At 48.8% G+C, this 25,528-nt stretch overlaps 2 protein-coding genes across 3 annotated transcripts in view; one reads left to right on the top strand and one right to left on the bottom strand.

Annotated features, from left to right (window-relative positions):
- Positions 1 to 484: 484 nt before the first annotated feature.
- Positions 485 to 9,463, top strand: BARHL1 (BarH like homeobox 1). The gene is made up of 3 exons (XM_004475991.3): positions 485 to 2,439; positions 6,532 to 6,754; positions 8,456 to 9,463. The coding sequence occupies exons 1-3, from the start codon at positions 1,974 to 1,976 to the stop codon at positions 8,748 to 8,750; spliced, it is 984 nt and encodes a 327-aa protein (XP_004476048.1). The 5' UTR covers positions 485 to 1,973; the 3' UTR covers positions 8,751 to 9,463.
- Positions 9,464 to 12,339: 2,876 nt separating this feature from the next.
- Positions 12,340 to 25,528, bottom strand: part of DDX31 (DEAD-box helicase 31) — a 79,624-nt gene continuing 66,435 nt past the window's right edge. Inside the window, exons 20-21 of one of the 2 annotated variants that reach the window (XM_071216874.1) lie at positions 17,241 to 17,327; positions 14,136 to 14,341 (exon numbers count right to left, since the gene is read on the bottom strand). In XM_071216874.1, coding sequence (XP_071072975.1) covers positions 14,194 to 14,341; positions 17,241 to 17,327 — 235 coding nt within the window. In that variant the 3' untranslated portion in view covers positions 14,136 to 14,193. Of the gene's footprint in view, positions 14,342 to 17,240; positions 17,328 to 25,528 lie in introns of both variants that reach the window. The other variant, XM_004485234.5, reaches the window with a different exon arrangement.

Genomic DNA, 25,528 nt, shown 5'->3' with positions numbered 1-25,528 from the left:
CTGCTGGGAAAGCTTGGCTCCGGGAGTGGGACGAAGTGCGCGTAGGACCCGCCAGGGGCCCAGCCGCGGGCGCGCGTCCTCCACCCGCTCGGTCCGTGACCACAGACCCGGGGCGCGATCCCAGGAGCTTGTGTGGAGAACATCTAGGCCCGAGACACTCTTCCGATCTGACCGCCTCCCTCGGCCCCAGCCCAGGAAGCTGAACCCTGAAAGGTTCGGAACTAGAGCACCGTGGCGGGGTGGGCAGGGTGAAGGGGTGCGTTTTCAAATGAAAAGAACATGTTTCCAGCGCTGCCTTGAAAATACATGCCCGGGTGTTCTCCGGCAAAATACAGAAGCCATTCGCAGCTGTCTACTCGCGGAAGCTCTTGCGCATTCCTGTTCAGAGGTACAAAAAAAAACACCCATCCTCGGGACACGCGCAGCGGGAGGGGCCATCAGCTTGTGGGAGGGGTGGTCGCCGCATTCTTTGTCCGTTGCGCAGTCTCCCTCAGGCTACACGGATTTCTCAGGGTCTCCCCAGACATTCTGGTCCCCGATCTTCCCACGTTCTCCACCCCGGCCCTGAGTGGAGCCATAGCTCCAGACATTTCCCGGGCAGGCACGAGGCTCTTCCCATCCCCGTCAGGCCCGCATGGTCCAAAGGGCACAGAAAGAGGGAGCCGCCAATTCTCCGACATGGGAAACCTCTAGAACCAACAAAATTGCCCTGAAAACAACATAACTTATGTTTTCTTCCTCATAACAGGAAAGGCGTTTTCCCTGGGTTTAGTCCCTTTCTCTTGTTTGAGGAAGATAAAAATGGGGGGAGAAAAAGGATCTACAACAGACCCACGGAGGAATAATTTGAATAATTGTGAGAGAGGGTGGGGGAAAACTTATAAAACCCGCACATCCCAACCCACCCGCTGCAGCAGCAGCAGCCGAGCTTCGCCCCCCCGCCCTCCCCGACAGCCCTAACCCCCCTCGGCTAATCACCCTCATTAGGAGCTTCATCACCGGCCTAATGAAAGCAAACCGTGTGGAAATCGCCGGTAAACAGTTGGGTCTGTGCTGTAATTAATTCAGTGTCTCTTTTAATCAAACTGAAAGGGGATCGGGCAGCGGCTTGTGGGGCTGTGACATCACCCCCAAAATCGACCAGAGCCAATCAGCGTCATCACTCCGGGGACACGTGGGCGAGTCCCCTTAAAAAAAAAAAAAGACAACACAAGGAAAAAAAAAAAGAAACGAAAAAAAAAACCCAGCCCCAAAGTAAAAGTGACACAAGTTCATTTTTTAAAGAAAGGGGGGGAGAGGCGAAGGCGCGTGCGGCTGGCGGACTGAGAGCCTCAGCCCAGGAGCCGGGAGGCGCTGTCCACGGTGCTGACGGTACCCTGGAGCTGCAGGAGCGCGGAGAAAGGACCACTCGGGCAGGTGGAGCATCATGCTCCGCGGGCCGCCGCTGCCGCTATCCGCGGTGCTGACGCCGCCAGGTGCGCTCGGTCCCGCCAGCTGGTAGCGCAGCCACAGGCCCGCCGCTATCCGCGGTGCTGACCCCGCTGCCCTCGGCCACCGCTCGCCTGGAGGAAGAGTGCGATTTAGATTTTTTTTTTAAGCCGTTCTTTATTTAGATTCCAACATCCTCGCATTTCTTCTATGCCAAAGGGGCATTCAGACTGCCCGTCTCCCCCTTAGCTCTCCCCAACTTGACGCGCCCTCCCTCCCGTTCCTTCCTGACACTCCCACCACCCCCCCTGACTCGGCAGCTCCGCGCGATGCTGCAGAAGACGCGTTGAGCCCTCTTGGATCTAATGCGCAGAGGAGGTTGGCCCAGAGCTCCTGGGATCCCCCAAGGCTGAACTCCATCCAAGGTGCCCGCAGGCTCCCTGCCCGCCTTCCCCATGCCAGCCCGCAGCTAGGGGCAGGGGCAGCGGTGGCTGGTGGTGGGGGTGGGTGGGGAGCTTTTCAGGAGGACAGGTCGCAGCTTGGCTATGGAAGGCTCCAATGGCTTTGGGATCGACTCCATTCTCTCCCACCGCGCGGGCAGCCCCGCCCTTCCCAAGGGGGACCCCTTGCTCGGGGACTGCCGCTCGCCCCTGGAGCTGAGTCCGCGCTCTGAAAGCAGCAGCGACTGTTCTTCGCCAGCCTCGCCAGGAAGGGACTGTCTGGAGACCAGCACCCCGCGGCCTGGTAGGGCATCGGGCCCGGGTTTGGACTCCCACCTTCAGCCAGGGCAGCTTTCTGCCCCAGCTCAGTCGCGCACAGTCACCTCCTCCTTTTTGATAAGGGACATCCTTGCTGACTGCAAACCACTCGCGGCCTGTGCACCCTACTCCAGCAGCGGGCAACCTGCCGCCCCTGAGCCAGGGGGCCGCCTTGCAGCCAAGGCCGGGGAGGACTTTAGAGATAAGCTGGACAAAAGTGGCAGCAATGCCTCATCGGACTCTGAGTATAAAGGTAAGAAAACAGGAGGGGAAAAGTTGTGTGTGGCATGGGATGCTATCTTTCTAAAAAGGAATTTAAAATTTGAGTACACCTGCAGGGACATGCACAAGCTCACCTTGGCACTCCCCCGGGCCCAGGCTGAGCAGTTGTTCTTGCTATAATCTCTCAGCCAGCCCTCTGGCTATGCCTTTCAGCAACAGCAGAATCCAGCCAAGAAATGTGGGGTCGGGGGTGGGGGGAGTGGTACTATGTGCCTGAGGAGATATTCCTCAAAATGCACAAAAGAAACTTTCTAAACTTTGACTGGGACTTCCCACCTCTCCCAGTTGTGTTGATGGGAAGAAGTGGTTCCTATAAGGACCGTGGCTCTTCAGGAAACAATCTGGGAGAAGCAATGGAAGACCCAAAGATTTCTGCTTGAATGCTTATTTATAAGAGTAAAAACCTAAAAGGAAATTTTAGCTAGAATGGGGGGCGGGGGGGAGTTAGAAATTTCTACCCTTTAATCTGAATTTCCAGATGGGAAGAGACTCTCCCTCCCATTGGGCCCAGTGCCACTCAGGGTTCCGTGAATCATGCAAAAGAAATGCTCACTTCAAAGTAGAAAGAGCAGCCAAGCGGCTGGCTGGGAGCAGGTTCAGAGGTTTGATGAAGAGGGAGAATCCCACACCTACCCAGACATCTTCCCAGAATTTGATTTTAAGCACATTGAGCAGTAAACTCCAGATTGGGTGGGGGATCCCAGAGAGTCCCAGGTGAGTAACCCCATTTCCCCTAGCACTGAGGTTGCTGCCCCTTAACTTGCCTTTTCACCTCCAAGAATGTTTGTTGTTGTTCCCATTTCTTCCCTACTTAACCAGAGAACTGAGATCACAATTAAGAGAAAAGGGGGAAGGAAGGAAAGAAAGAAGGAAGGAAGGAAGGGAGGGAAGATGGAAGAGTTCTCTAATTTGGTTTCTCCTTCTCAACCCTTCCTTTGCCTTTAGTTCTTTGGCTGGCCTAGAAGTGCAAAGTTCCTTCTAGGAAGAAGTCAGGAGGCAGAAGGCAGGGGAAGGAGTAAAGAGGCTTCACGGAAAAGAGCCCTGTGTCCCCATCCAGCAGAAAACTCGGGGCTGGCAGAGGCTGTCCGCGGTTTTCTTTTCAGCTGTATAATTAATCCCCAGAACCTTTTCCATGAGATGAAATTTCCCTATAAAGGCAACTTCTTTGTTGTCTTGGTGGCCCCATCACCTCCTGGCTCTGATTTGTACTAAGGCTTCACAAAATTTAGCAAGGTTCATCTAACACTCTCCCCCCAGCCAGGAATTCATCTGTGGACATGCCTTGACCCCAAATCAAAACCCACTGGGGGTCCCACTCCCTATTTACCTCCCACACCCCTCCAGTCCCCAGGCAAATGGCCGAGCTTCCCTCAGCCTGCCGGGGCCAGCAGCCTTTGCCCAGAAAATGGGGATGTTGAGCAGGAATGCCCAAAAAGGAAGATCAGAGAAATGTGGGTGCTGTGAGCCCTGACACCTTGGTCCAGTGAACTCTGCTCCTACCCCCGGGACCTGTTTAGAGAAAGGCAAGGAAAATTTGCACTGGAGAAAGATAGGCATGTGTTTGGGAGGAGGATGTAAATGTATATATTTATATCATGTTTTATTATTCATGCTTTTGAGCAACAACAAAAACAACAAAACTCCAGCTTTGTGGTTAGAGAAGGGGGGCAAGAATCTCCAACCTCGTGTGTTAATGCTGGTGTTGGTGGTAGTGAAAGAGTTTGGCTCTTACCTCTTTTATTTCATTAGCCCCAGGTAGCATTTTGCGAGAAGGTTTCGTTTAAGATAATTGGAATATCAAGTTCCTTCTCTTGTCCCTGACGATATCTGATCAGGGAGGTGAGGAGGGACTGCTGGGCTATTCACATCGGGCTCTCTGTGCCTAAAAAGCCCTTGTGTGAAAAAGGAGCCGGACCCTCCCTGAGGCACTGTCTCAGATGCGGGAGGCCACTTTTTCAGGGCTGCAGTTGGGAGGCCTTGCAGAGAAACACCGGGCCCAGACAGGTGGACATTTAAGCCTGTCAGTCCCCTGCCACCTTTCACGCCCATAGCCATTTCCTCCAAGACAGGCATAGAGGGAAGGTCAGTGTCACCCCGCGGTTTTGGTATCCAAGGCTCCTCAAGTACAACATTTAAAGAAGCTGAAACGGGCTTTGAAGTAAGGCGGTCCACCGCCAAACTTAGGCGCGGCTGGAACCAAGATCTGCGGAGAAAGCGCCTTTTGCTCAAAGCAGACAGGGTCGGTGAGCCTCCAACTTCTGGGCGTTAAGATGCCGCCTTGGGGCTGTGGGCCCGGAGGCGGAGGCTGAGACCTTTGGGCACGGAGTGCATGCCCAAAGGCTCCAGCCGGCTTTGGGAAGGGACTGTTGAAAACTCCCAGTTAGCTGACCAGTCCTTCGTGGCACCGCACTCAATGCTTTCCCCCTACTTCAGACCTCAGCCATGAGAAGCTGGGATTTTCATTAATTGCCAGTCAAGCCAGACAGGTTTTTTTTTTTAAGTAAGATTTCTGCAATATCGAGTTTGAGATTATTTAGATAATCGTTTTCTGGAACTTGTTTTAACTTTACTTCGCCTGCATAGACAGAACTCAAGTTCCTCTACCCCACCCCCCACCCGCACCCGAACACATCTTCATCTGCCGCGTGGCCATGCCCCACCATGCCCCAGCCGATAGCAAAGGGAGACCCTGGCACCACCTTGCAGGAGGCGAGGGAGGAGCGCCGCATCGGTGGCGTTTTCTCCCGCGTGCTTTCTCTGCTCCCCCGCCTCAGTGCACCGGGTGCCCGGTGCCCTCGCGGCTCCCAGCCGCTGCCTTTCTGGTTGAAAAGTCTTACTCCCCAGTGGCTCAATTAACCGGATTATTGTTTCCTACAGAGAGAAATCAACTCGCATTCAGCTAAACCCTCTCACAGCAAACGCCACAATGAAACTCACCATAAAGGAAAATGGAGAGAAGGGGGGTGGGGTGGGGGGAGGCTGCATCTTCAGCCCCGCTGCCGATTTGGGGGACCTGGTCTCCTTGGTTACCTAACGGCTTTAGGGGGGAAAGGAGGGAGAGAGGTTTGAGCTTGCTTAATCAAGTGTGCGTTTTTCGGGTGCAATCATCCCGAATAAAAGTGTTTGGGAAAAAAGAAATCACTCATGTCCATTCCATCTTTGGACCTCAGAGCACACGCTCTAATACTCGTCTGTCCCAACAGCGGGAGTAGACATACAGCCACGCGGGTGTAAATGGGGACTATAGTATGCACTGTATGGACAACGAAATATAGACCTGGGCAATGCGCACACCCGAGGGGTAAGCATGTCGCAGAATCGTTTATTTCTCTAACGTGCAACGCGCTCCCAGATCCCGGTACCCGGGGATTTGCCCTCGCACCTGGCCTCCTGCAGTGCGCCCAGTTTGAAGGCAGTTTAAGTCCGGGAGAATCCACCACTTATGTATTTGTAGCCATATAGAGGGCCACGCAAGATGTGAGTAAAATGTGTTCTGTAAGACAGTGAGTTGTTCAGAGGTGAGCAAGTTTTGTCCCTCCACGCGGGTTTTCCTCCCAAGACACTGGCCTGCCTTCATCGCTTCTCGCTCGGGACTCGGGCAGGGGAATCCGGGAGCAGGCGCCGAGCACGGCCCCGCACCCGCGCATCCCCTCAGGCTGGACTCCCTGGACCCCGCACCCCAACCCCCGCCCCCACGACGGGTCGGGTCCGGCACAACCACAGCCGCTCCGTTTATTCCTCCAGGGACCAAATGTAGGAGAGTGGCGGAAAGAAAGCGGGGTTGAGTTCTCCCGGCTTTGGATTCTCTCTCTCCGGGCCGGCAGCTCCACCGCGGTCCCCCTCCGTCAGGGTTCACGCCCTTCTCCTGGAGTCCCGGAGGTCTCGGTTCCGAGCGACTTGCCCGCGGCCGCCACGCGCTCGGGTGCCGCGGGGCCGCCGCCGTGGGGGAGCCGCGCTTACACGAACGCGAGGGGCCGGCGGCCGAGCGCGGAGGGCCGGCGGGCGGGCGGGCGAGGCGGCGAGCGGCGAGGCCGGGCGCTGACCCGCCGCTGTGTCTCCGCAGTGAAGGAGGAGGGCGACCGCGAGATCTCCAGCTCGCGGGACAGCCCTCCCGTGCGCCTGAAAAAGCCGCGCAAGGCGCGCACGGCCTTCACCGACCATCAGCTCGCGCAGCTGGAGCGCAGCTTCGAGCGGCAGAAGTACCTGAGCGTGCAGGACCGCATGGAGCTCGCCGCCTCGCTCAACCTTACCGACACGCAGGTCAAGACCTGGTATCAAAACCGCAGGTGAGGCCCGGGTGCCGCGGCGGGCGGAAAGGGCCCCTTCGAGGGAGCTAAATGAGAGATCTTGAGCCTCCTCCGTTCTGTAAAATCCCGGAAACGGAGGCCCCCAGGGGGAAGTCTTTGCCCAAAGTCCGCAGCAAGGGTCAGAGACAGGACTAGATTCTGATTGGAAGTCATCCCTATCCAGGACAGGTGGACAAACACAGCAGCCACCTGTAGGCCAAGGCCAACCCCACCCCCACCCCACCCAGGGGTCTTCCCTGGAGCCTTCACCTAGTCTCGGGCCACTGAGCCCTCCAGGTGGATGCCCCAGGCCAGGGAAGGAGCCGGGTAGTGCCTCAATGTGTGTGTGTGTGTGTGTGTGTAGGCCCCGGGGCTGTGGCCCTTGGGGTGGCACTGAGTAGCCTGGCCCAGGCAGCTGCTGCCAGTGCTTCAAAGAATCCGCTGAGAAGCTCCAGCCGGAAACTCCACGCAGGCAACCAGCCTGGCTCTGGCTTGGAGACGGGGTGACAGGGAAAGTGGTGTTCCTGATCAGCACTGGTCTTGAACCTGTGTTTCCTCATCTCCCTCCCCAACACATTCACAGATACTGATACACACATACACGCCCCACATTCACACACTCAACCCACACACTCACATTCACATGCACACATCGATGACACAGCTCACACTTTCACTGACTGGGACACACACACTTCGGCACTCACCCACTCACACACACTTAGAAGCCGAAGTGGGGCTTTCCATAAACAAGTCTCAGAACGAGTTGCCCCATTAATAATAAATACCGATTACTGCTTCGGGCATCAATAATTAAGGCCCGTTACAGTAATTACACAATTATGATGATGATGAATAATTCAGGGAAGGAAACAGGGCTGGCGTGGCTGAGACCGCATCGGTGGCATCCCGGCCCGGCGGCCTGGCCTCGGCCACCGCGTGCGCCCCCAGCCCAGCCCCGCAGGCTCCGGCAAGGAGCGTGGCCTCGACCTCCCTCCTTGCCTTCAGAGAGTCCTGGGCGTACGCTCGGCTGGTGGTGTCCCAACTTGGAGGCCAGACAGGATATGGGGCTCACCCCACACTCGGACCAGGTGCCGAGGAATGCCGGTGCCACCACGCGGCCGTGAGGGTGTCTGGCCCCGAGAGCTCCTCCACTCGGTTTGCTGTCCCGGCCTGCGCGGTTCCCCGGCTGTGCCTGCCTCTGATCCGCCGCGCCCAGAGAATTATCCGCTTCCCTTTCCAAGACTAGAGACCCACCCGCCCTGACTCTGTCTCCCTCTCCAGGGACCCTATCTCAGGCCTCACCAGGGGAAGCACACGCACGGAGCCCCAACACCCATCCCCATGGGCCCCGTTTGTGATCTGAGCAGAGTGCGGCGCGGTTCGAGCACGGGCTTTGGGGACAGACAGCCTGGATTAGAACCCGGGCTCTTCCGTTTTCCAGACCATCCCGAAAACTGGTTCACGCCTGTTTCTTATCCATAAAACAGGAGTTATAGCTCTGGAAGGCCCGCGGAAGATTAAACGAGAAGATGCATGTATCGTGCGGGAGTAGTGCCCCGCACTCCATTATTTATTGACAAATTAGTGCGATCCCGCCTGCCCTTTCAGCATGCCTTCTGGGCCAGGCACTCAGGAGGGGTAGGGGTCTTTGGATGCCCCAGCTCTGATTCCGCGGTGCGCATTTATTTCGGTCCCCAGGACTAAATGGAAGCGACAGACGGCCGTCGGGTTGGAGCTGCTGGCGGAGGCGGGCAATTACTCGGCGCTCCAGCGGATGTTTCCGTCGCCTTATTTCTACCCGCAGAGTCTAGTTTCCAACTTGGACCCGGGCGCCGCCCTCTACCTGTACCGCGGGCCCAGCGCGCCGCCGCCCGCGCTCCAGAGACCACTGGTGCCCCGCATCCTCATCCACGGACTCCAGGGCGCCAGCGAGCCGCCCCCGCCGCTGCCCCCGCTGGCCGGCGTCCTCCCGCGCGCCGCGCAGCCTCGGTGAGGCGCCCGCCCGCGGCCCGGCCCGCTCCCCACGCCCCGGCGTCCTCCTCCCGGGGACCTGGGCGCCGACCCCTTCCACCCGTCCTCCTAGGGCGCGGGGTATCGACGCCTCTTCCCGGAGGGCCCGTCCGGATCTCCCCGGCGCCCCAGTCCAGTGTCCCCCGAAGGGCCAAATGCCAAGTCCACTGAGGCCCGAACCCCGGACTGAGTCTGCCCCCTCCTCGGCGTCCTCTCCCGGCTACTGCATCGGGGAGCCACTTCCACCTGCCGGATGTACATACGCGTCTCCGCGACCCCCAAGCCCTGCCGGCTCCTCTGGGCGCCCTCTTCCCCTCTCCTACTTCCTCTCTATGCTCCAGCTGTATACCACCTTCTCGCCGCACTCCTGCCAGGGGGAGGGGAAGGGGAGTGCGGGAGCTCCCCACCCCTCCGTCCCAGCGCACGGGCCGGCGGCTGAGCTGTACATACTGTGTGCAAAGTGTACATTAAGCTATTTATTCGTGACCCATGAGCCCGTGACCGTGTCCGTGAATCAGTGAGTCTGTGGCCTGTGCCCTCCCCCTCCTCGGGCTGGGTTAGAAGGGGCTCAGGGGGTTTCCCACCTATCCCGACCCCCTAGCCCCCACCTCGGCCCCCGTCGCGGAGGCAACCAGGCCTCCAGTGTTCCCGCTCTTTTATAGATGTCGAAATAAACTTCTTATAAATGCCCAGGCACCTGTCCGCGCTCCCCAGGGTGGGTCCGCTCTCAGCTCTTCTCTCCCCACCCCTCCTTACTCTACTTCCCTCTCCCGGCACTCTGTCTTCTTCCACAGTCAATATCGAAATGTTTTGTCCCCTTTGTCTTCTCTGGTGGTGCGATCGTGAGCAGGGGGTCCCCGACTGGACTCCCTGTGGCCTTGGGTAAGGCCTGGCCTCAGTCTTCCCATCTCTACGAGAGGAACCCATTGCTCTACCCCCTTCTCCTCTCCATCTGGTTCCCCTCTCGCTCCCAGCCACTCCCGGGGCTGGGGTGGGGGCGTGCGCGGGGTAAGGGCTGGGGTCAGGGCCCGTCCTCGCTCGGCTGCGGTGCCCTCGCCGGGCCGACTCATCTGACTGCGACAAGGGCGCCAGCAGCTGGTGACCGGCCCGACGGCGCGGTGCCGACAGATGGGCTCCGAGGCTGCTCGCTCCCATCTCGGGACCCCCCTCCCGAGCCGCGCCCCGGTCGGGCTCGAGCTGCGGACGCTCACGGGCGCCAAGGCTGCTCCGGGGTGCCGGGCGCGTCCCCACGCGCCTGTGCTGCCAAACTGGCGCCACCTCGGGTAACCTCGCACTCTCGCATCTTCTCACTTATCTCCACCCCGGGAGTAAGCTGGGCATGAGACCCAGAGGGGAGCCAAATCCCGACGTCTGCTCCCTTCCCCACCCCTTCCCGCCGCCCCAGGATCTCAGGGGAGTGGATTTAATTCCCCAGCCAGACTGAAGGCCTCCAGTTCACGATCAAAGGGCCAAGGTCACCTCACGAAGCTGGTCCCTCTCTGGGGAGGAAGCAGGTGCTCCCCTCCCACACACCACCTGCAGCCCAAAGACCCCCCCAAGATGGAAGAAACGCACAGGCCTGGGAAGTTTTGGGGCCCAGTAAGTAGAAACCCTCGTTTTGCGAGCATCATTGCTGTGGGAAAGGAAAAACTGCCCTGCTGAGAAGGGGTGGGGGGCTGTGTTCAGATTATTACCCCTCACGAAAACCAGACCCTAGGCAGGCCTGCTACTGTTTCCTCCCACCTCACCCCCACCCCCCCACCCCCCCACCCCCCTACCCCCCCATCACCCCATCGGGTTTCTTTCCTGGGAAGTAGAGGGTATTATTCTAATTTTGCAAAATGCACAGCAGCTAATTAAGTCAAGGAGCCCCTCGGCTTTGGAGTTCTTTTGCATGTGAATGGGGGGCTGGTAAATCCCCAGCGCTGGCTGTGGTGGGGGGCGAGAGGGGATTGTCCCCAACTCAGGGTTAATGAAGTGGGAAAGGAGTCTCTCATAGCCTCCTGCAAACAAAACCCCCCATGCAACAAACCCTGCCGAAATCCTACATGGATTGACTTAAACCCAGGGGATAAGTGCTTTAAATTAATCTCATTGAATAAGAATGAGACCAAACAAAACTCTTTAAAATCATATTAAAAATCTATCAAAGGACAACTTGCACTGGTGTGCTTTTCATTTTGCGAAAGTGAAGGAGGTAGACTAGAGCAACCATCCTTACATTTACACAGCAGCAGTGTAAATCACAGACACATTCTCAACTATGTAATTGTCCTTGTACATCAGAGGCGATTTCATATCTTACATTAATGAAGAACAAGGCTTTCCTACAAGTTTATAATTACAATATTTTAAATTGTCCTGCAGCTCCCATCTGTAATAATAACTTTACAACCTTTTCAGCGAGGTGGGCTTTTACTTTCATCCATTTAGAAGGTGAAATTGGTTTCTCTGTTCCCAACCCTGGGGCTGAGTGAACTCTCATTTAAGATAGGGGAAAAGGGGGGAAAAGACAGTGAGAGACCCCAAGCAGGCAGAACAATAGCAGGTGCATTGAGAAGGCATCTTTTCGGCTTCTCCACCCACTGCCCACCCTTCCTTTAAAATCCTAGTCATCCGAATGGAGGCAACAGAGTTGAAAAGAAGTTCCCATACTGGCCTAGTCGCAAGGCCTCTGGAAATTTCTGAGAAGTCACGCTGATTTTAAGGGTGCCCCACTTTCCTCTTATTGACAGGCCTTGCTCTGAATTTGTCCTAGGGTGGAGCAGTTTAAGAGAGAAAGTGCAATTTGGGTCATTGAGGCAGTTTAACAAGACCAGTTGGTTAAGTGCCCTTTTCAGGCTGGGCTCTTCCAATGAAATGCCTTCAATTTCTCTCTAGAAAGTGACAGATTTTAATGGCTTCCACTGACTTTTTGTTGAAGGTTTAAAGTGCTAAATAGTGAGGCCACTAGCAGTTTGGGATATATAAGCCTTAAATGGCTCTCATTTACTCCTCTTTCCTCCCTAAATCTCACCTCCCTACAATCCAGGAAAAAAAAATCAAAGGAATTCATTGGGTTTTTTCAAAAAATGTGGGCTGAGATGTATGTGGTTGGTTCTTTGCATCTATAGGGTGGAAGATGCCATCTGCGTTGCATCAGCATCGACTTAATAGGATCAAACACAGGCCCCTCAGCCACCATGGGCTCTTTGCCCTTCAGTGGTTGAGAATGGGGGGCCCTATTGAAGATGTGCGGCTTTTAAGGGTTGCAAACATGAAGATGCTCTGGATTTAAAAAGGCGTTCTACAAGCTCACTGGGGAAAAAAGCTTTAGGCTGCAACATACCATTAAACGTCCAAATTCTCTGTGACTTTAAGTATGAGAATCAAATGTATGACTCAGAGAAATGGGTAAGTTTGGGAAATTAAAAAGGCATAATTCATCGAAAATACATACAAAATTAGAGTCTGTACAGTGGAATAAGGCTAAAACTTTGCCTAATTGATTTCTGAAATATATAATCTGTCAAGAGCCGTAAGAAAGACATTTATTTTAAGGTTATTTAAATTTAGACAATATTAACCCCAAATCTGCTAAATCTGTGTTTATTAACCAGGATAATACATCAATTCTACATAGAAACAGGTCCACATAGCATCTATGAAAGCAACCCTTACCATTTTGATCTTGGAATTATGGCGACTTACACACGTTGCAAGGTTCCAGCACTTCTCCCCTCAGGAATGCAGAACTCTATGGATTCTTTTAACGGAATGCATTCTCTTCTAAAAACCATGCACTTTCTTTTCTTTGATCATCCCCACTCACTGGCATTAATCCTGTTTCCCACACAGCTGGTTTTGTCTATCAAGTTTGATTTCTCCTTTTTCTCTCCCAAATAAAAGGTTAAAAGGGAAAAAGTGGCAGATTTGCCCAAAGTCAGTTTGTCATGTGCTGCAGGGTTAAAAGACAAAAATAGTTACAAATTTCGCCAACCATCCCTATAAATTCATCTGTGATAGCCAACTCTGAGAAGGTCATATTCTTCCTCTTGTAGAAGATCTATTCTTACTGAGCTCATACTTGCCCTCACATCTGAGTCCTTCCTAACGTGGTTTTTTGTTGTCTCTCACCTTGAGTCTGACTGCCTGCTCTCTGAGAGGGGACTAAGATAAGAATGCTGACCTCTCCTTAGTCACCGAAGAATGGCCCACCTTGCCAAACCCCACGATATTTTCCTGGTCATTTAGTTCATTTGGATTTGGAGCTTCTACTGAAATTGGGTCTCAACATACGGTTGCAGGAAAACCAAGGGGTGGTTGGCTCAGTATAATTACAGAGGACAAAGAAGGAAAACAGAATGAGAGACAGGGCGAAGAGAACATGAGAAGTGCCCAAATGGGAGAGGTGCTGAGGCTTTTTAACCTTTTCTTCTGGGCCCCTCTAGAGTTGCCCATGTTCAAATCTTACATTTATTGGGAAATCAATATGCTCCAGGGGTCCCGTTTTAAACTTCCAGGAAACACAATGGGGAAGGGACAGCTGTTGCCTGGGTCACAGAGCAAAGACCCCCAGGCCTTTCTAGAAGACAAGATAGGATTCTATGAGAGGGGAAAAAAAAAACCCTCAAGACATAGGTGCCTTCCAACTTCAAATGCAAATAAAAAAGACAACAGCAAATCAATTAACCCTGAGAGGTTTCTAGTGGATGCACAGAAGAGGGAGCAATGTATGTAAACACAGTGTGTTCACGGATGAAAACATTCTGGCCATTTTGACCCATTCTAAAACTATTTTGGGCCTTTTTATCAAAGCATTTGTACATAAAGTAAATGATTATTTGCAAAATAGTTTTTTCTCCTCTCATACAAATGAATACTAATTTTTAAAACCTTTTTTACAAAATTTATGCCAATTATATACATTGATAGGGCTCAAGTAAAATCATGAAACTTCTTTAGAACATCATTACAGGGCAAAATAAAATCCCTCAGGCTGATGCACAGAACATTAGGCTTTTACATTTAAGTCCTGGGGGTACAATTTTATCTAAGGCAAGTTGGGACCTGGGTGAAGATAAGTGCCTGGCACTGATGGGATAAATATAAGACAAAATATAAGTTAATTGCCAATTCATACTAGCCCTCCAAATTAATTTCTATCAGTACTCCCCACATGAAAGATAAGAGCTGTGGCTTCTAGGACAGCTTTAGAGACTTATTCAGGGAAAGAAACCAGTTATTTTTCATAGGGCTCCCATAAGAATAGGCTATCAATCCAGGGCCTCTAGGAGCCACACTGAGGCCCAGTCCTGTGGAGACAGTTTTAAAAAACTTTCTGGTAAGTTGCTGTCCTTCAGTAAGCTTTTTTTGAGTTTTTTCAACATTTCACAGAGATGTTTTTTATTTTTTTCCCACGGCAAAGGCTGGGCGCAGGCTGCAGCTCAGTTCTGCAGTGGCTGGTTGCCGGGTTTTCTATGTTTGTTTTGCTTTTTGACCTTGGCGACGCCAGCTTCCATCCCACTTGAGTATTCCGAACGCAAGATTTCAGCAAGGCGGTGTTTACTCTGGGTCTTCTTATGAAGGTCAGGCCTGAAGAACAGTAACAGCAGAGGGGAAAAAAACTTTACTATTTTTTTCTTTCCCATTTGGAAAGAGGCTGAGAGCGGCTGGTTCCGAGACTGTGAAACTGACATTTTTGTATTAACAGAAGAACAATCCCTTCAATAGTGCTTGTTTTGATATTCTATGCACCAGAAGATTAGATACAGCGCTGACAGATTTTCATAACGGTGGCAAAATATCATGGCATTTTTAAAAGTGAGGCTTTGTTCTGTATTGTTTTCAAGGGGAAAGAAAGAGCTATACACACTTAGACTGATGGCAAATGAGGTGTATGATACAGCAGTTTGCCAAAGGATGGGGGGGAAAACCCACCCTAAAACTCGACAACACTCAGCAAAGAAAGCACTTCAGCAGTTCTCCAGTATCCCCAAGGCAGTTCAAAGCATTTGGCTTCTTTATGGGAAACTGCTTCAGGACTCAGTCGTCCAGGCACAGAGAGGGAGCCTAACTGGGTCCAAACAGCAATGGTTGGAGGTATTAGTCACAGACACCTCTTCAGTGACTAAGAAGGTTCTTCAATATTTTTCTGACCCCACTAAACTCCAACACAGGGCATGATTGGGCAGACTAGTCAATGTCTAGAGCTGCAACTTTTCCATGGCACGGCCCTGTGTGTTAGAGGGAGGGTACTTCCCCACTGTAGGGAAAATGCCAAAAGCTGAAAATCAATTTCAGCTGCAGATCACAGTTAACTGTTTTCAAAAGACAGTAGCCTTACCATTTGATAAGAAGGTCAGAGGAGAAAATTTATAGAAGTCCAATCACATACAGGAAAAATAATTATGCAAATTGAAGAGTGAAATGTTTCTTAAGACAGGATTTTAACCAAAACAACAACAATAACAAAACAACTACCATTAAATCCATGTCATCATGTTGGTAATTCCTTCAACACCAAAATGGCCATGTCTTAGGATTTATACAAAAAGAAGATGTCATCCTCTAAGATTTATATTTACAACATTTTCTTTGCTGTAATAATCTGGAGGATAAACTGGACCATTTGTGGTCAAAATAAATATAATGTAATGCCTTTCAAATCCAATAATTAGAAATGAGACTAATAACTGTGCTACTAAACTGATTATTAAAGGTTGTGTAATTCTGTTATATCATTATAACTATGTTAAGGCAATAATACCTACTTATAATTACACTCCAGAGAACAGGGTTCAAGTAATTGTGTAGCTATATCCATATTATAGTCACACAATGGTTTTCTACTGTAACATATAGGAAGAAGCACAAAGTCAACCTTTGTTGGAAAAAAAAGATTTGAGGGAAGGTGATAATCAGGACACAATATTTACGGGCTGGGAGTTTATGAGGGTGCATGAGTGTGTCAGGGACAGGGCTTAGTGAGAAGATTAGAAATATTCAGGGAAGTACTTTATGGGGTTCTGTGCAAAATGATTTACGTCCATTACCTCATGTAATTCTCATTCCATGAAATAGGTACTAACATTACCCTCATCTTACAGACAAGGAAACTAAGACTCAGGGTGAGTTAAGTAACTTGTCTAAGACCAAGCCAGTAAGTGCAGAAGCTAAGATGCAAACACAGGTAAGGCAGACCCCAAAGCCTACACTCCTCTCCAGGCTGCCTGTCAAGGAGAGAACGACTAACCGACTGATGTATCTGGTCAACAGAGGCCCAGCAGGATAAATGGGGAAGAAGGACTGTGACTTCACATGGAGTTCTTTGAGGTCTCATAAGGATTTGTTTCAGTAGAATGACGGGAGCAGATGACAAAGTAATAAGGAGCGAGGCAGGAGAGGCTAGAGCTGAAGGGCTGAGAAGATGCCTGGGTTGGAACCTGGCTTTGCCACTCACTAGCTGTTTGATACTGAGTGAGTGAGTCAGGCTCTCTGTGCCTCAGTTTCCTCATCTGAAAAATGTGGATGATTCTTAGAATGAGGCTTATAAAAGTTTTGAAAGGATTAAATACAGCAAGACATATAAAGTGTAGCTTTATATGGTTGGTATGTGGTTTGCAGTCAATCACCGTTTAAAATGAGAAAACGGAGGTCCAGATATGCCAAATGACTCCCCCAAGGCCACACAGGAGCCAGGACTCACTCTGGGCCCTTGATAGCTGGGCCAGAGCTCTTTTGATTGCATCCACCATCTATCCTAAAGAACTATGGTTGTAATTCCCAGGACCCAGCCCCATGTGGACCCTGTGCACTGGTCGTGCTGATGGAAGTCCAAGCCATGGAGGGCTGATGTGTGATTTGGAGGCAGCAGGAGACAGGCCCTGCAGTTGAGAGCACTTAAACTTGTCCCAAACTGATGGCTGCCAGTTCTCTGTGCTTGTAGTTTATTTTTAGATGGGTTACTTGACAGAGTGAAAAGGTTCTGACAGGAAGGAATGCTTTTTCTTCCTCCTTGTTTGAAGCGAGGTACTCACAACGTGTATAATTTTAAATGTAACAACCTGAGTTTCAAAATATGCAAAATTTCAGTCAAAATATTCTCCCCCGCATAAGCTCTAGCACTTCAATGATTGCTCTTGCCACTGCTAACGCAAAATAAATAACTAGAAAGTTATATGGGTGATTGATACACTAATTGCCTACAAAGATAGCACAGGCTGTGGAACCATCGCACTTTCAGCCAAAGGCGCTAAGGCAGTGTTTGTGTTCTTAGACTGGCAGACCACCAGAAAGAGGCTGGAGAGCTAGGCACATTAAGACTACATATAATGAACACAATATGTAAGCAACTCAAGACTCCCAAACCCAGCAGCTTGCTAACTTGGAAGCTCTGTATGGTCCCAAGATCAAGCAGGTACCTAAAATTTCCAGACCCAGACTTCTTCCTTTGGAGAAAAAACCTCAGCGGTCAACCCTGCAGGGGTTTCACCTGCTTGCACAGCAGCCACTCCAGGAGGGCCCATCTTGTCCCTTGGTCAGCTTCCTGTCTTCTTTTCCTTTGTTCTGAGGCCCTGTGCTAAAAAGGCAAAGTACAGACAGGAAAATGAAATGCTCTAAACCCGAGCATGTGATGGGCGCATGTGGGCTCAATTCCTTCTTCTGCCAAGCTGCAGTTTTTCCAGAAACTTGCCAACTTTCTTGTCCTACTTGCCCTCCAAATATCCGAACCCCTCTCAAACTGGCTTCCCAAGCATCCACCATAGTAATCCCATTGTTACCAAGCAACAGATCAGTTTATCTAACCACAGGGAACTCCCTTGTAGTGAAGGCTGAATAAATCCACCCTCAGTTACCAGGCTGGATTACTCAGCAGGACAGGCAGATGCCACTTTTACCACAAATAAGGTGAAATCACAGTCTAATTAGTAAATCTATATACCCTGCTATGATGACCACTGGAAAAGAGACATCTCAGGATCTTCTCCAACTTTATCAACCTACTCATAGAACGATCATCTATGAATGGGTAGAAGTCATTCTAATTCAAGCTTTTGTTAATAGCATATTTTTGCATAACAGAATTTTAAATTTTGTTTTATGTTATTCAGGTTTTGTCCAGTTTATCAATAATTTCTTTTATGTTTTATGGTCTTAAGGACTGCTTAGAGAAGTCTTTCTCATCCTAGGATTTATAAGACATACAAACATAATTTCTTTTAGTCTTGTATTTATTTAATTCCATCTAGATTTTATTTTGGTTTATAGTTGGGGTTTAGTTTGGTTTATGGTTAGAGTTGATTATTTCTTCCCAAGAGCTATCTGGTTATCCAAGACAGTCACTGAAAAATAAATCTTATCCTCCAGGACTTGAAATGCGCCTTTAAAACCCTTCCTACAGGCTTTTGGAATACTTCTTGCAGGCTATGTTTAAAGGGTAGAGGAGGAGGATGATGACAGTGATGATAATGGCAGCCAACATTAATGGGGCCTATATATTAAAACAATGTTTAAGCAAATACAAATTACATGGGTTGTTAAAGTATTTGAATATAAAACAGGTCAGATCAAAGCCATCCAAGCAAGTTATGAGTCCTCAGAAATAATTATATTAGCTAACACTTAGCTGGTGCTTACTGTGCTGTATGCCAGGTACTGCTTAAGTGCTTCATAGGCATTTAACTCATTTACTTCTACAGCAACTTTGTGAAACAGGCACAGAGAGGTTAAGCTTGTCCAGGGTCACAAACCAGTAACAGAAGAGCTGGGATCTGAACCTGGGAAGTCTGACTCCACAGTTTACATATTCAATCAAAGTGCAGTAAGTTTTCTACCCAAGGAGCAAGCTTCTTGTATGAAATATTTTCAATATAAAAACTATTCTCATACTACCTCAAATCTCAAGGACTTTGGAGCCCCTTCTGAAAATAAGTCTTAAATTAAGATGTTCTCTATTGTAAATGATGAACTATTGTTAATAGTACAATTATAAAGTTATTCTTTCATGAATTGTAACAAATGTATCTCACTCTTGTAAGGTGTTAATAACAGGGTGGTATATGGGAACTCTTGATTTTATGCATGATTTTTCTGTAAACCTACAAGTTCTTTAATTTATAAAAAACAAAACAAACACAAAAATCTTCAGCCAAATACCTGGTTCTTGGAAAGAAGACAATAAAATGGCTATGACATGTATTTTTAGGATGAGTATGTTATTTTTATAATCAGAAAAAAATATATAGCCATTTTAGGGGAGGAAACGAAAAAAGCAAATGGTAGAATGCTGAAAATGCTAATGTTAATTTTTTACTCATCAAAATATTCTTTAAAAAAAAAAACCTCAGGAAGCAGCTATGGCTCAAGCAATTGAGTACCCACCTGTTTAACATACGGAGGACCCAGTTCGATCCCTGGGACCTCCTGGGGAAAAGAAGAAAAAAGTCCTCTCAAATGGAGAGGTGTGGAGAGGAGCAGGCCCCTGCATGGCAAAGTGACACACCTAAAAGACAATGACGCAACCAGATAGAAAAAACAAAACAAAAACCAAACCTCTTTGCCTTCTGGCTTTCAGTTTGATTTAGTGAGGGCTTTTCCTCTTGTATAATTATAGCAAACGAAAGACCAAACAGATAGAGGACTCGTCAGACTGAGGACTGGTAGCTTCTATTTCTCTAATCTGAAAGATTCTGCTTGTAAGCAAATGATCCAGGCCTACAGCCAGAGGAAGTACACCCCCAAACTGGAAGAAAAGCCTGTGTTCTTTCTAAATGATCACAGAAGGAGACAGTGATGACTTCAGGTGGCGTGAGGCTGACTGAAAGCTCCTAGGCCCTTACCCTTGCTCTTGCTCTTACAGATGAAGAAAAGGCAGCAATGTCTGAACAGGATTTTGGTGGTCCTCAGATGACAATAAGAGTAACAAACTCCAGTCAGAATTTGACAAGCAGTCCCTCTGGAGCAACAAAGGTGAATCATCTAGCATGGTGTGGCAGTTTGAGATTATATATGAATTCCGAAAAAAAGATACTGATTCCATTTGTAAACTGGTCTGTTTTTCTGGGTGTGACACCCTATGACTGATTTAAATTCAAAGGCTTTACATTTACTTGCTTAAATCAAGATTAGGGCTTTGATTCGGCCACATTTTAGGGCCTGCAGGGTGCAGTCCCCGCCCCCTTGGTGGGCTACACTAAGGGACATTCAATCAAGAAGACAAGAGAAGCAGACACGGAGAAAAGAGAGAGCTCCATAGACAGAGAAGAGGACTCTGATCCTGTGGCCCCAGCAAAGATGAGTCATTTTGCCTGATAGTTTGAAGCTGAGGAGAGGAGAGCAGCTGAGCCCTATGCCAGCCTCCAGCTGAGATCTGAAGGAGCTGGGCCCACAGAGCCTTAAGAGGAAAGAGGAAGGCGGAACCCTTACACACCTCGCCCGCCATCTTGCTTCAGCACATGGCAACTTACTGTGGGTGAGAAAGTACCTCATATGGTATCTTGAATTGGACTCTCTAGGGCCTTACAACTGTAAGCTACTACCCCAAATAAATATCCTTTTTAAAAGCCAACAGATTTCTTGAACTTTGCATCAGCACCCCTTTGGCTGACTAATACACATGGGATGGATGATAATTTAGCCTGCCAGAGGAAAACATGATATAAAATCTTTTATGGTCATTGAAAGAAAAGGAACTCTATCAAGATACTCTTTTAAAAAATCTTTGGATTCTGTTTTGGCAAAGATGCATGCTGTTTAGCCTACCATATGCCTTCTTTGTGATTTCTTAGAATCAAACAAAGTCTAGCTTCTGTAAGACTACCAGGGCCCCAAAACACATCCCATTCCAGGTGAGCTCAGCTAAGACAGTATGAGTGGCTCTGTGGACATAGACAAAGATTGACTTAAAAAGTAGCTATTGGGAAGTGGACTTGGCTCAAGTGATAGCATTCGTCTACCATATGGGAGGTCCAGGGTTCAAACCCAGGGCCTCCTGACCAGCTGGCCCACGCGCAGTGCTGATGCGCACAAGGAGTGCCGTTCCATGCAGGGGTATACCCTGTATAGGGAAGCCCCATGTGCAAGGAGTGTGCCCCGTAAGGAGAGCCGCCCCACGTGAAAAAAAGTGCACCCTGCTGAGGAGTGGTACCACATACACAGACAGCTGATGCAGCAAGATGACGCAACAAAAAGAGACAGATTCCTGGTGCTGCTGACCAGAATGCAGTGGACACAGAAGAACACACAGCGAATGGACACAGAGAGCAGACAATGGGGCGGGAGAAAAAAAAAGTGACTATCACCCTTATACCTAAGAACAAGACTTAGTAAAGAACACAGAAGAACTAGCCCTAAGTCAAGGGCAGCACAATGCAGATTATAGGCAATCAATTAAGTGCCCACCGATGCCATGATTGATTTGTTCCCTGAAAGGTCATGTGCACCAGGAGAGTAGATTGATATAACATTTAGAGATGGTTGATGAAAAATGAAAAGCTGAAACAGAAATGGATGAGAACTTAAGAGATTATTTAGCTCAAATGCCCAGTTACAACCTAAGCATGGACAGCATATGGCAAAGTGGCAGCGTTAGGGCAAGGGCAAAGTATCAGAATTCTGATGATGTTGGTTGGAATCTTAGCTCTGTCATTTGCCTAGCTGATGACTCTGTAAAGTCAACAGCTTTCTCTAAGCATAGTTTCCTCATGTGTCAAATAGGGACTATGCATATGTTACAGGGCCATATCAAGGTAAATGAACTAGAGCATGTTAGAGTGCTTTATAAATTTTAAATATCTGTGAAAATATTTTGAATTATTAAGATGGAAAAATGCAGTGTGGCCATGGAAACAATTAAGAGTATCATATCCTAAAAATACTGAGTTTATAAAACTCCAGGCAGAATTCCAGCACCAAACCCAAGCTCAGCCCTCTGGGGTTGCCTGTTTGATATTGTTATCAACGACCTGATTAAGGTTTATTGATCATGTTGTCAGATGAAAAGAAGCCTGCAGGAACAGCTAATACCCTGGATGACAGAATACTCACAATATCCTAATAGGCCAAAAGGATGTGTTTAAACTAAAAAAGTGAACTTGACCTGGGATAGATATTAGGTCTTACTCTTGGGTAAAATAAACAAAAACCTCTGCAAAGGAAGAAGATGGGTGCTATGAATTATCACATGTGCAAGCATACTGGGATTTAGCTGGCAAGCTTAAATTTGAGCCAAGAGTATGACATAGATGCCAAGACAGTGAAAAGATACCTTGGTTAACAGTGTGAACCCTAGAACCAAGAGGCCTGTGTTTGAATCGCAGTTTCACCCTGTGACAAGCAGTGTTGAGTGTGGGCAGTTTTCTCCTCTGTAAAACAGGGAAAATACAATGATCACATATGATAGTTGTGGGGACAAAATGAGGTAAGGCATAGCACAGGACAGTGCCGGATTCATGCTGAGTGCTCCATCACTGACAACTATGATTCTTGCTGTTACTATTAGCTGTAAAAACAAATGCCCTACTCTCTCTTCTAGTCAGTCTCTATTGTGAGTTTAGGAAGTTTTAAGAAACAGATTTTGAAAAGAACACAGGTAAACTAGAATGGGCTCAGACATAAGCCATCCAGATGAGACTGGCAAGCCATGCGGGGTGAAGAGCAGCTGAAAGGTCTGGAGGTATATATCCTGGGGCAAGTATACTGATTTAAAGCTAGCACTTCTAAGTGGGTGGAACCTGTAAGATCCTCTTAGAGGCTGTGCAATTTATTCTCTAAGTTTTGTAAAGGTGTTTATTTCTCTAAGGTCCAGTCTGATCACTTACAAAAAGGGGATAATGGTATCGCCAGAGGTAGTTGCAAGAATTAAATGAAGGAAGCAGATGAGGCTCAAGCACTTGGGCGCCCACCTCCAACATGGGAGGTCCCAGTGCCTCCTGGAGAAGAAGAGCAGAAAAGCGAGCTGACACCATGGGCTGGCACAGTAAGCTGATGCAATGAGGAGACACAAAGATGAGACACAACAAAGGGAACAGAAGTGGCTCAAGCGACTGAGTGCCTCTTTCCAACACTGGAGGTCCTGGGTTCGGTTCTGGATGCCTCCTAAAGAAAAGATGAGCAGACAAGAGAAAGTGCACAACAAATGCACACAGAGAACAGACAGTGAGTGCAAACAATGGGCATGGGTGGGGGCGAGAGGGGAGAAATAAATCTTAAAAAAAAAAATAAGGTATCAAAATATTTACCACAATACCTATTGCAAAGATGCCCATCAAACGTTGACTATTATATTAGCAAGAGTATAGAAAAGAGTAGGAGAAGCTAAGAAGCCATCATCAGATATCTAATACACTATTATGTGAATGAGGGATTAGCCTGATCAATGATAACAGCACCATACCTTGTATATTTGTTTGCAAATCATGCACATACAGCACTTGAATCTCACAAAAACTAAATGGTGGACATAAGGCCAAAGGGTAAAAATTGAAAGTGTTTGATTTTGACTCACTTCTAGGAGGTCTACCAGTGAGCAGGATCCACCATGGTGTGGGCAGCGCCGGGAGGCAGTGAGCCCCTACTGTCCAGACTGCTGAGGCAGAGCCAGATAATCTGAGCAACCACAGATGAGAGTCAGGCCAGGGTGTTCAGATTCAGGGAACTTTAAAGTCCTTCCAACCTTAAGATTCTACAATGTTTTCATTTTCTACTTACAGGGACAGGAAAGTGAGAAAGAGTGGAGGAAAAGCACTTATCGAACAACCACTCTAAGCTCAGTACTGTGTTATGTGTATGATATTCGCTATCTTTTACCACATCTTTACAACAACTCTACGGTACCTCCATTTTATAGATAAACTGTCACTGAGTGCTAGAGTTGGGATTCGAACTTAGGACTTAAAAGCCCATGCTTCTTTCACCCTACTCTTCTGCTTCTAGACACTTGAGAAAAAAATCAGATCCAAGTTTTGCCTACAATTCTTTTTTATTTTTTCAAGATTTCTCTCCCCTTCCTCCCCCGCCCCAGTTGTCTGTTCTCTGTGTCTATTTGCTGCGTGTTCTTCTTTGTTCGCTTCTGTTGTTGTCAGTGGCAAGGGAATCTGTGTTTTTTTGTTGCATCATCTTGTTGTGTCAGCTCTCCGTGTGTGTGGTGCCATTCTTGGGTCTTTCGTGCTGGGCGGCTCTCCTTATGGGGCGCAGTCCTTGCGCATGGGGCTCCCCTATGCGGGAACATCAGCACTGCGTGTGGGCCAGCTCCACACCGGTCAAGGAGGCCCGGGGTTTGAACTGCGGACCTCCCATGTGGTAGACGGATGCCCTAACCACTGGGCCAAGTCTGCTTACCGACAATGATCTCTTCTCAAAGATCTTTTGAGATGATTGCCCTGACAAATATAAGGCTCCTTCTACAAGCTGCCCAAGGGTTTGCTATCTAAGGTTTCAAATAAAAATTTTCCATATGTAGAACCAAAATATCTCCTGCTTTTAATCACATTTCTTTGGCTGCATAGGTGGCAAACTATCTGCTCACATGAAAAAAAGTACATATATTTTTGGAGGTACCAGGGCTTGGACCTGGGATCTCGTACATGGGAAGCAGGAACTCAACCACTGAACTACAACCACTCCCCAAAAAGTATTCTTAATAGAGTTCCGCTAATTGCTATTTTGCCCAATACTGGTATGGGCAAAAAAGGTATGGAAAGAAGCAGAAAAATAAGAGTGGTTATAGGTGTGGGCTCCAGGATCATGCAGCCTTGGGGACATATGACTGAGCACATCTGTTTCCTCCCTGGGAAATGGGGGTACTGCCTTGCTCAAAGGGAAATAGTGAGGTTTCAATGAGCTAATGCACATGAAGGACTCAGCATAGCAGAGGGCACACAAACCCTTAAGGGGAATAATGATGATGATGATGCTTAAGAACATACAATTAACATGTAAAAAGAACTACTCGCGATTGCTCTGGGATGGCCATTCCCAAAGTACATCCCCCCCCCCCCCCCTTTTTGACTATTAAGTAGTGAAGACATTACATTTCAGACTGCTGCTATAATAACAGGACTGGAATAAAGGTGACATTTGAAAAAGACCCAGTGTCATCCTGTACGGGTCATAACAAGAGGGAAAGGCTCTGGTATCATTAAAGTGAGGAGACTGTGGATGGGCCAGGGATATAAACCTTCCAATGGCAGAAAGGAGCTAAGAGAAAGTGGAGATAAATTAGAAGAGTAAGTAATTAGCACAATGACTAAACTGGTTTTACAGATAGTCTCCTTGGAGTAGTGGAAAAGGGAAAGCTGAGGGATGATGATGTTCTTTCTTGAGGTTTCAAATGTGAATCAGAGGAACTCTGAGCAAGGACAATCTAATGAAGAGCTGGGTGATCTTCTGTTGCACATAGCCTCATCTGGTGTCTGCCGATCCATGCTGGGCCAGCCCCGTCTTCTAATTCCAGTGCTTGGAAGGCTACAGTAGTGAATATGACCATCTCCAGCACCCTCCCAGGAGAGGCTGGCCGGGTTCCTGTTCTTTGTTGTCAGCCCTGACTGCCTGACTGAAAGCATACCCTGTAGTTCCTGCTGGCTGCAGGTGACCCAGGTGCAGAGGAAGCTCAGGGTCACTGTGAAATCCCTCTAATCGCCTCATTAGCCGGGTGGGGATGAGGGTGTGTTTTTTCCATAAGGAGGCAGAAAGCTGGTAATTGCATGGTGCCAGATAGAAAAAAAATAGTGGAAGAAGGAAAAGGCCAAATGTAAAAAGCTGCATGTACACAGCTGTAATTAA

Source organism: Dasypus novemcinctus, chromosome 8 (genome assembly GCF_030445035.2).
Source record: "Dasypus novemcinctus isolate mDasNov1 chromosome 8, mDasNov1.1.hap2, whole genome shotgun sequence".
Lineage (NCBI taxonomy): Eukaryota > Metazoa > Chordata > Mammalia > Cingulata > Dasypodidae > Dasypus > Dasypus novemcinctus.
This window is presented reverse-complemented; position numbering and strand designations above follow the sequence as displayed.